Source organism: Arachis ipaensis, chromosome B10 (assembly GCF_000816755.2).
Source record: "Arachis ipaensis cultivar K30076 chromosome B10, Araip1.1, whole genome shotgun sequence".
NCBI classification, from domain to species: Eukaryota; Viridiplantae; Streptophyta; class Magnoliopsida; order Fabales; family Fabaceae; genus Arachis; species Arachis ipaensis.
The window spans coordinates 69,533,528-69,544,098 of NC_029794.2; the positions used below are offsets into that span (position 1 = coordinate 69,533,528).

Consider the following 10,571-nt stretch of genomic DNA (forward strand, 5'->3'; position numbering starts at 1 on the left):
AGAATATATTTTTTCAACTTGAACTCGACCTCCATCATAAGGAAAGAATAATGCATTAAAATTCCGCAAGAAAATCTTGAACTCTCCCAAACGGAAGCACATTGTTCTTTATACAGATTACAGACCGATCATTGCTGAACTTACCACAATTGTTTGAAAATCAGTAGGTGCTGCCCATTGGTGGCATGCCGAAAGGAGGCATTGGAGGCATCCCCAAACCACCCATTGGAGGGGGAGGGGCAAACCCACCTCCCATTCCAGGCATTGGTGGTGCAGGCAAAGCAAGAGGTAGCAATTGAGCATACATGTTCTGTAACACAAGACATATTTCATACATTCAGTATATAGTACTATAACTTTAAGAAATTATGGCCATGTTATTGGAGTGAGTAATGAAATGGCCAAATGAATTACCTGTTGTGCAATTACTTCCTTTTCTTCTTGTTCTTTAGCTTTCACCTGGTTCTGTGCTTCAATTCTGTCCTTCACAAGTTCATCAACTTTGCCCGTGTACTCACGGATAAACTACAACAGCAACAAGACAAGTATGAAGGTAAGATGATAGAAAAGGATGAACATGAGCGGCATTATATGTTTATATGATAACTTATATGAAACACAAACCTGTAGAAGATATGGGAAGGCAAAGTCGATCATATTGTTTACCCAAGCCAGTTCAAGGGCAATGTCTGCCCGGATCAGATCATAGCAAACAAACAAACAAGAGGCAAAGCATTCCTTCTTTCCCTGTATAAACCAGAGTTCGGTTTGGTTCGGATTTGCATTTTTTTGTACATGTACCCGAACCAAATTAAACCAATTAAGAACGGATTAGTTCGGTTCGGGTAATTGGGTACCCGATGACTTTAAAATTCATAAAAAAAAAAAAAACAAATTTTTATTTGTGGTATGAAATAGAATTTGATACCTGATCAATGAAATAAACAAGCAACTCCTCAGCAAGTTCACGCTCGCCAGATTGTGAGGCTGTCTCCATGGCATCTTTGTAGAGGTTATCCTTCTTTGACAGGGCAATAGACTGCTTCCACCTACCTGCCTTCTTGTAAATATAAGCTGCAACACGTCTCATTTCAAGAAGCTCATGCTTTTCAATCTGCATAAATATATAACAATATTACAATTATCTATCAGGTTTCTAGAACAGAAATCAGAAAATAATTAGTGAAGATTAAATGTGGATCACCTTCTGTGCAAGGCCTATTTGATCAAAGTTATCATGAAAATCAATTGACTCGCGCAACCTATCATAATCTTCCTCCTCAACATATATCTCATTCAAGGCTTCATTAACTGTAGAGACATTGTTGCTCTGCACTGCAACCATGTAAGGCTTGACAAGACGAAGGTGACCCGCCTATGGAACATTAAAAGAAAAAAATTTCTTGAGTGCTATATAAAACAGGTTATACAATAAGATTTAATGAAAGTTTTTCCATTACTGATGCTACCTTCCGCATGATGTCAACAACACGAGCATGGTCAACACGAAGTGCAAGGACATTCAGAACATCATTGATAAGATCGGGATGCTCTTGCGAATAGAAGTGAACAGCCTTGTAATACAACTCCACATTTGCAACTTTGACAATAACATCTTTGAACTGCATATGATCCCATGCTTCAGGCGAATGGTTCATGATGGTGGTTGCAGCATTATCAAACTCATCATATTGGATATACAAATAGGTCAGTTCCTTCCAATGTTGTTGCTCATCACAAGCTCTTATGAGTTTTGGAATATTGAGTCGCGTTGCAAATAGTTTGATATGCTCCATAAGCTTCTCATAACGGTATCTAGCATACAAAACTCCCAACTCGGTGAAGATGCCCATATGTGCCCGTTCTAACCCTAAACCACTCTCCATGAGAGAGATTAGCTCATTGAAGCAACCTCTATTTTGGTAATATTCACTAACTTCTTCCAAGTCATCCACCTATGAAATTCACAAGAACAATCAACATATTAAGCATAGGAAATACAATAAACTCATTAACAGAACTTAAACAAATATCATTTTCCCATTACAATCTGAAAGCTCATTATTATGAACTTTCCAAACTGAGCCAGTTAAAATATTGACAGAAAACAACATACTACCTGAACAATAATGTTGAGTCCACATATTTGGGCCAAACGGAACTCCTCTGCATCAATACATGCAAAGCAAACTTCTTTCCATGTTTTGGCGCTGTTAGCTTTCCTTGCTGCATCTACAGCACCTTGGAACTGTTTCAACTTGACAAGTGTGACAGCTAACTTGGCCCAGTTAGATATAAAAGCATATATAATTTTTGCAGCCTCATATAGTTCTTCATCATATAATCGGTCACCAACATTTTGAAGATTGGCCACATTTGGCATAAGAATGAACTCCTCAATGTCACTGAGCCTATCAATCTTTGCATATGCATAAATGAGCTCACTGTCCACCTTGGGTTCTTTTGCCTTCTGCCTTACCATCAGCAAGTATTTCACCAAATCATGGTAAACATCAGCATCTTCAGCAGCATGGATAACATCCAAAAATTGTGTGGCATCGTCTGCTCGTATGAATGACTCAATTGCATCACTAACTAGCCCTTCCCTGAGTTGAGCCTTGGCCACTTGACTCCAAACAGCATCCTCTTCAACACGGAAAGCAAACTCCACAGCTCTATCAATGCTATGAATATTATCTAGCAAGACATTGACAGCTTGAACATTTAAGTTGAACTTCTTGAAAATTGCAAATGCTTCCTCATACAACTGAGCTTCGACAGCCATTTCTCCAACTGCAGGCCCATCAAAATTATCCAGTCTATTAATGTAATCCATAACTCTGGATTGATCAGCCTTTATTGCTGTCAAAATGAGCAGATTCTGTAGATTAAAGTTCCCACTGAATGCCGAATTCTGAAGGACAATCTTCTCAAGAAGTTCAATCAGTTCATGAGGTAGATCGGCAGTCATGAAGGCCTTAACAGCTGCAGAAACTTGCTCAGGGCTCTTGCTTTCAGGTAGAGCAGTAGACACAACCTGATCAATAAGTTGCCTTCTGTATGCATTTTCGGGGATAAGAACCTTTTCCCAAAGATCACCATCCATTCTCTCGACAACATATCTGTAATAACATCGTTAGGTAAGAATTGCAGCCAGCTATTATTCAATAAAAGAAAGACAGATAATATACCACAAACCTTGCTTGTAGTTTGAACAAAGAATTTTTATTTGTGACATTGATAAGTTCTTCATCACATTGTCCTCTCCTGTAAGCTACAACGGCCAATGTGGGATCACGCTTCTCACAATATTTTCCCACAACTCGAGAATCATAGTAGGGGTTGGTAGTGAGAAAATGCTCTGGGTTGTTGTTGCTGTCAATGATAATTTTACCCAATGCATTGTGAACATGTACATCCTGGCTTCCCTCACTTACAAGATGCTCCAAGAACTGAGTGAGCAAACGAAGACGATTCCTGCATTTAAAAACAAGACCGAAGAAAAATCAGAAACATGAACACAACGAAAAATTGACTAGAGAACAGATACCACCTCTTCTCACATTCCTCCACAAGGGGCTCCACTGGCAGTAATGAACGAACTGAAAGAATCAAGCCTTTGATAAAATCTTCTGGGCATTCGTCGTCAAGCAGCTGCCCAACAACTAAAGGAGCATTCCCTGGGTTCACCTATAAAGGAGTGCAAAGTTCTAATTTAGAGAGAGAAAGAGAGGGAGGGAGGTAATCACTCATAAAATGAGCAAGGTTATAAAAGCAGCAATGCAAACTATACCTTCTGCACATAGCCTTCAATGTAGCGAAGCATGTTGTTTGTGTACAGATAGTGAGTTAAATCTGGAACAAATCCAAAACGGTCACAAACATTAATCAAAGGCCGTGCATCTGGAAGCTTAGCTTCCATTAGAAAGTTCTTCGTTTTCTCAGGATCATAGAAAGTTGATTCTCTAGTCACACGCTCGACCTCTTTAATTTGTCCAGTCTTTGCTGCAGCCTCAATGTACTTAAAGTGAATTTCAGGATCCTCACTGCCCCATGTTATTCAGAGAAGCATATGTTAACAGATATGCAATGGGAAATACCCCCAGCACAGATGGGACTGTTGATCCACTAGCCAAAATAATTTCATTCCAAATGAAAGATTTACCTGGAGCTCAAATATGATCCAAGGAAAAAATACAGTCCTTCGTACGACCTGAACTGCTCGAAGAGCTTTATGCAAGCATCAACACCCAGTTGTTCACAATATTCTTTAGCAACCTGATCAGACATGAGCAAACTTCAAGGGTCAATTGACTATTATTAAGAACTAGAAGTTATGGGAAAGAAATAATGAGACTTTTATACCTGCACAATTATCTGTAGGTTGCCTCTAAGATTGACCAGCAACAGGTCTTTCATGCATTCCAATGCCCATTCTCGTGAGAGAGTACCGAAATACTCTACCAAAGACTGCAATAACCTTATAATGAGTAAGTAATTTTAAGACTAAAATAATGTTGATCAAGAAACAACAGAAATGGAGAGCATACCTGTGGCTCAATTGCATGTGTGTTTACAATAACACGCTTTATATCCGGCAACTCTGAGTAATGCTGCAAAAAGAACAATGCAATCAGCAAAAGTACCTCCAGGTTGAACTAGGAACAGAATAGCAAAACACATCTGGTGAGTCATTACTTGCAGTGCTCGAACGTAAAGACCAGCTTTTTCACAAAGTTGAGCAATGCGAGGACGGTCATAATGGCTGAACATTCCGTTTGCCAAAATTGCATCAGCAACATTGGGGAAAGTTACCAAATTTATCTCCAAAACCTGAACAAAAAATTCACAAGATGATAGTATTAGCATCACTGCAAAAGGGAAAAAAAAAAAGAACTACAGGAATAGGATACCTATGACAATAAAATAAAAGATTGAAACCTTTGTCTGAAGGTATCCATGTTCTGGAAGATTGGGCTTCAAAACATCAAGGAGAAAGGCTGTTGCCTCACGGATCAGGTTTCTCTGAGAAGAAAATGTAACCAGAAGCTAATAAATGGATTGTCCAGCAATGCATTCCAAAATAAGGGGGAAACAACACAGTAACTGTTTCTACACTACTTAAAGTAGCATGTACTGTGTAATGATCCTAACACTAAATTATTAAATTATGAATCACAACCATTGTTTAATCTCTTTTAATAATTAACCTGAAGAAACAGATCAGTTATGGTGTTGTAATCAACTGGGCAGCCTCCCTCCATTTGAGACATCATTAGTGCAAAATTGACAGCACCCTGCAAATCAAAATGTACACAGTTGAGTTGCACTACTATGGATTGTTTTCTTCAAACCAAGACTAAACTAAACACAGAATTTCTGTGTCATGGGTGATAAGATAAAACTCAATTAAATTAAAGAACTAAGTGTTTCCTCATACCTGAGGATCTGTCCGTAGAATTGTTTGCAACAGGAACAAGTAGTCAGGTGTGTACCCAACCTATGGAGATAAATAAGTAAAATAAGTATATGCAATGTTCACCTTACAGCCAAGGTAAAATACACAAAGGCCATGGAATCAAAGAATTAAATAAAAATCTAATAGAAGAAATTTCAATATTCTTTGGTCAAAAAAAGAAAAAACACCTACTTGCTTGGAGTATATAAGAATTTTGTCAAACTCTCTTCGCTCGGCAAAAGAAGCAACAACTTTTGGAGTAGCTCTGGCTTTGATATATATTTTTAAAGCAAGATCATTGTCTACAGTCTGCAATCAAACACACTCATCATAATTAAGTCAAGTATAAGCAATCCAACAAGTAGCACAAAACAGCCAAAATTTCAAAATAAAGCATAAGGGGGGAAAAGAAAATAAGAAATAAACAATGAATAACAAATAATTTCAAAGTTTTCAATGTAACCCAACCTTTACAAGATCTCCTAGCTCCTCACTGCATTCAAGCTTGTCCTCTGCCAACCAATTCTCCAAAAGATTTTTTTTGTTCTGGTTCACGACCAGCCGTGACAGTTCTAACGACTCAAAGGGATTCAGCTTTCCTCTTGTTAGCAGTGTCCCAAAATACTGCAAAAGAGGAGGAGTTTGCCCAGCTTGCACAGGAACACTCTGCCACATATAACACATTACTGTTAACCATTTAAGTTGAATGAGTCACCCAAAAACAAAAAACAAAAACAAAAACAAAAAACAAAAAACAAAAAAAAAGAGACAATAAACAAATATAGTACATTTCCTTTATCACCCAAAGCAAGCAAAGATGACTATCTAGGTAAATTCTGTGGTATCTAATTAAAAAACCTGAAATTTGGCAACTGTATCAGGGGTACGAAGAATTCCTTGTGGAGACTCAGCAGCAAGCTCAGCTGCTTCTTTATACTTTGTTTGAGCAAAGAGTTCATGGAAACGTTCCACTACCTGTAATGTTGACCAAAAAAGATAAATAAATGCAATTACAATATGTAAACCGGAGGCTTCATAGACAATCCGATCCAGGATTTCGTTACAAGACAATAATAGGAGAATATTTTTGGCAACACAACATCCAAATCACTCACACAACTCCCTCAGTTACTAAGAACGATCATGTACAAGCATATGATATTGACAGTACAATAACAGACACAACAAAATAAACAATAAGGAAAGGGCAATAACTTATAACTTGGCCTGATCAATGCCTAAAACTAAGATTAGCACATATACAGTAATGCAACACATACAACCACACTTGATGCAAGCTAGCATTTAAAAATTAAATCAAACATCATCAAACTAAACATAGATAATGTCCAATTTCTTCAAAACTTTCCGACAACACCCTAGGAATAAATATTACATTACCAAAGGAAAAAGAGAGATTGACATACCAGCTTCTCAGCACCAGGAAGATTTCCTCTCTTGGCAAGATTAACTGCTAGCTCCAGATTGTTTAACTAAAACAAATACGAAAATGAAATTTGTTAAAACGCACTTGTTTCCCAATTTACTTCATAAAAGTAATCACAAGATTAGAAACATACTTGGCCGCTGACAAAATTTACAATGGTTTGTTCATTGACAGTAGCCAATAACACCTGGCCTCTCCTGTTAATGGCATAAAAGCCTCCCACTGATGTAGCTTCTGATGTCAAAAATATAGGATCTGGACTAATTCTGTTCCGATATACAGCTGTAGCTGTCTCCAAATCATATACAAATAGGAGACCAAGTTTTGTTATCACATAAATCAAACTGTATTTGTGGGATATCTGCCAAAAATTAAACCATGAGTCAAATATCTGCAGAGTTTTAAAATGAACAAACAGCACCAGCAACTTGCATACCTGCATGGCAACTGGAAAGTCATCTGCAAAATCTGGGGGAAAAAAAAGATCTGCTTGTTTCTTCGTAAACGATGGCTTCCCTGCAAACAAATTTAAAGAGTCAAACATAGGATGATCAATGACATCAAAGATCATGAAGTCATACAAATGATTTAGTTATAACACAACATCCCTATCTATGTTTAAAAGCCAATACAATGCCTAGTAACCTCTATTGCAAGAAGATCACTATAATTCATACATCCACAATTTTAAGTATATGAAATAGCTATTTTGTGTTCAAGTCTAAACCGTGACAAAGGTGCATTATTTGAAAAAGAAAATGGTTGAATGAAAGTTCAGTTTACAAATTTTAAATTGAGATTTGTTTGAATAGATATTGCCAGAGATTAATTACTCACGTCTCACGAGGTAAATGTGATTTAAGAGAAGGATATACAGACCTGGCTGCGCACCCAGCTCAATAACATGCAACTTAGATATAATTTGACCAGCATTAAGTGTCTTTGTGGCAAAAGAAATCAAAACAGAAGGATTTTCGTTTCCAGGAACCTGTCCAATAAGTGCAATTCAACTTAGCTGGCACATAGCAACATCACATAATAGTTTAAAATTATTCAAGTTCAAAGTAAATAAAGAAATGAAGAAAAAGAAACAAAATCGTAAAGGGACAAACTTTAAATTGAGCAAATGATGCGGCGTGAGCTTCAAGAGCCTGACTACGCTGTTGATCCACTGAGAATAGTTGCATGTTTCCTTTAACCAATTGTGGTCTCTAAATTGCAGAACAGTAATCAGATCAGACTCATGAATGAAATCCATAGTAAATAGATCATCATTATTTTTAAAGGACCACCTGTCCCAATAGCTTAATTACTTAGGTTAACTGGTTTTATATCTAACAATTACAATAAGCTATATTAAGACAAAGAAATATGAGTTAAATTAAAAGACATAAGCATAGTTTGAATGTAATTAACCAAGCTGCCTACTTATTATGACACAGGCAAGGCACCAGAGACATACCTCAGGGGAACCAGGAGCAATACCAATCAAGACCAACCATTTTTCTGTAGGGTCACATCGATAATTAATGATTTGATTATTTGCCAAATTTGCTGTTCTTTCAAACATCTTCACAGGTTCAGAATCACCTACATAATACATATATCACAGACCAACAAGCCATTTAACAATTTCCATACAAGCTACAAGCACATCAACCAAAATGCATAAGATGGAAAACATAACTGAATTAGCAGAATTATGTCTTACCTTCAATTGACCAATGGTATACAGAGGTCTGTGTCACAAGACCCAACAACTTGGGGCTAATCCACTTCCAAAAAACTACCTGTACATAAAAAAATCACATTCCACAAGGATTAACAAAGTTGTCCCTGTCAACCATCGTGTTAAAGTAAAAGCATTCTCGTACATGACAATTACCTGCTCTGGCATCTGATATGATTTCACCTTTGCTTTCATCTCAATATTAAATATTTGAAGGTGATCCTGAGTTGTTCCTTGGAGTTGAGCTTAAAGAGAAGAATGTAGTATATAAGTGCATACTTCAAAAGCAAACAATAATTGAGGTGCACAACAAACAAAATAACATGATATAACCAATAACTTTTCACCAAACGGTTGGAACCCATCTTAGAATTGGTTTGTTTCCTTTTTATGTGGAATTTTTTTATTAGAAAAATAAAATGAGTATCAAGTATTAAGTGTCTCAAATGATGGTTACTTAAATAATATATAACAGTAGAACATTTAATAGAGCAAACCAGATGGTAAATTGAATTGGGATTGGTAATTTATATTAGCTAATTAGTAAAATAAGAAAGCACTTAGAAAAATGTTTACCAGACTCATTGGCTGCATTACGTAATTAATCTTTTATTCTTTTTAAATGAAAAGAAACATTACATAGTTAAGTTCATATATCTTCTGGAAAATTAACTCCAATTAATTCATAGCTTAAAATAAAAAAGCACGAATTCTCCCTTCCATGTTGCATGCATAATATAATAATCTTTTTACCCACCCACAAAATGGGAGATTGAAATTTAAAGTAAATATTCTTTTCTTCTACTCATGATATTCTATCATTTAAAGACATAATTATAGTATTTTTAAAATAGAGAGAAAAAAAAGCCAATTGATTCATATTCTCGAATCAATCAAAATTCAAAGATCCATGCTTCACAATCCGTTGGTGATCAAGATGTACCAAACATATATATCTACTTGAATTTGCTAAAGACAATCTAGTAAGCAGTACTAATGCATCAGAACCCAGACGCAACTAAGGACTCAAACCAAAAAATGGCAACTAAGTCATATTACCAGGATGAAGTGGGGATTTATAGACACGTTATTACTGACATCAATGCTTCATGGTTCAACCAGAATTTCGTAGGAATCTTACCGATTGTGTTTCACAATGGTGCACTTTTGCCATTTTTGTATTAATAATATACCCCAACTCCAAAATTAGCTAGTTTCTTTCACTTGATAGTAAGTTTCCAAAAATACAACAAAAGGTGGCAAAGGAATTTAAAGCTTCTATCCGCCAAAAAGGTAATAAAATCAAGAAACTGAAGCTCCTAACAGATCACCATCTCAACAATGACACGCCAATCTCATATCAATACCAAAACGCTACTAGATTAGATAAATGATCCACGACATCACTAGCCTGAAACGCAAGGCACGAGTTCAAGACAACAACACAGAGGTACAACAGCTAAAGCCTACCTTTCAATGCAAGGATCCTTGAATTCGGATTCATAAGAGCGGAATCTGCAGTAATAGGCCTTCTCAAAGGCTGCATCGGCATGTTCATATCAATGATCACCACGCTGTTCTGTGGAGCAGTTTCGCGAACGCATATGTACTTATCGGACTCCATCGTCACGTGCGTGAACGTGATCAACTGCGGATTTATACCAATGCTCGGCAACTGCAAGCAATCACAGAAGAAAAAGAAAAAGTAAATCACATCGCTCAAATAGCAAATTCAGCACAACACAAAAAATCAACGCACAGGAAAACAGAAAGAAAAAAAAAATCAGATCTACGTAAAAGTAAGCTCAGCAGCACTGAAAAGTAAAGCAGCGAAGTAAATTCATGAAGCTATGGAGCAAAAACCGCAGCGAAACGCATGATTCGTAGAATCATCGAACAACGATGCTGAACAAAGCAAGTAGCTACTGCTCACAGTG

At 36.8% G+C, this 10,571-nt stretch overlaps 1 protein-coding gene across 1 annotated transcript in view; it reads right to left on the reverse strand.

Moving 5' to 3' along the window:
• LOC107622415 (clathrin heavy chain 1) overlaps window positions 12-10,571 on the reverse strand; it is a 60,669-nt gene continuing 50,109 nt past the window's right edge. Inside the window, exons 2-30 of the mRNA XM_016324293.2 lie at window positions 10,105-10,365; window positions 8,791-8,879; window positions 8,617-8,695; window positions 8,368-8,495; window positions 8,018-8,116; window positions 7,785-7,893; window positions 7,342-7,421; window positions 7,039-7,266; window positions 6,886-6,951; window positions 6,317-6,433; window positions 5,927-6,124; window positions 5,651-5,767; window positions 5,441-5,500; window positions 5,211-5,297; window positions 4,942-5,025; window positions 4,699-4,833; window positions 4,551-4,613; window positions 4,366-4,470; window positions 4,166-4,278; window positions 3,794-4,046; window positions 3,554-3,690; window positions 3,199-3,477; window positions 2,120-3,122; window positions 1,470-1,955; window positions 1,205-1,375; window positions 929-1,114; window positions 625-747; window positions 415-525; window positions 12-310 (exon numbers count right to left, since the gene is read on the reverse strand). Of these exons, the coding sequence (XP_016179779.2) occupies window positions 161-310; window positions 415-525; window positions 625-747; window positions 929-1,114; window positions 1,205-1,375; window positions 1,470-1,955; window positions 2,120-3,122; window positions 3,199-3,477; window positions 3,554-3,690; window positions 3,794-4,046; window positions 4,166-4,278; window positions 4,366-4,470; window positions 4,551-4,613; window positions 4,699-4,833; window positions 4,942-5,025; window positions 5,211-5,297; window positions 5,441-5,500; window positions 5,651-5,767; window positions 5,927-6,124; window positions 6,317-6,433; window positions 6,886-6,951; window positions 7,039-7,266; window positions 7,342-7,421; window positions 7,785-7,893; window positions 8,018-8,116; window positions 8,368-8,495; window positions 8,617-8,695; window positions 8,791-8,879; window positions 10,105-10,365 (5,117 nt within the window). The 3' untranslated portion in view covers window positions 12-160. The remainder of the gene's footprint in view (window positions 311-414; window positions 526-624; window positions 748-928; window positions 1,115-1,204; window positions 1,376-1,469; window positions 1,956-2,119; window positions 3,123-3,198; window positions 3,478-3,553; window positions 3,691-3,793; window positions 4,047-4,165; window positions 4,279-4,365; window positions 4,471-4,550; window positions 4,614-4,698; window positions 4,834-4,941; window positions 5,026-5,210; window positions 5,298-5,440; window positions 5,501-5,650; window positions 5,768-5,926; window positions 6,125-6,316; window positions 6,434-6,885; window positions 6,952-7,038; window positions 7,267-7,341; window positions 7,422-7,784; window positions 7,894-8,017; window positions 8,117-8,367; window positions 8,496-8,616; window positions 8,696-8,790; window positions 8,880-10,104; window positions 10,366-10,571) is intronic.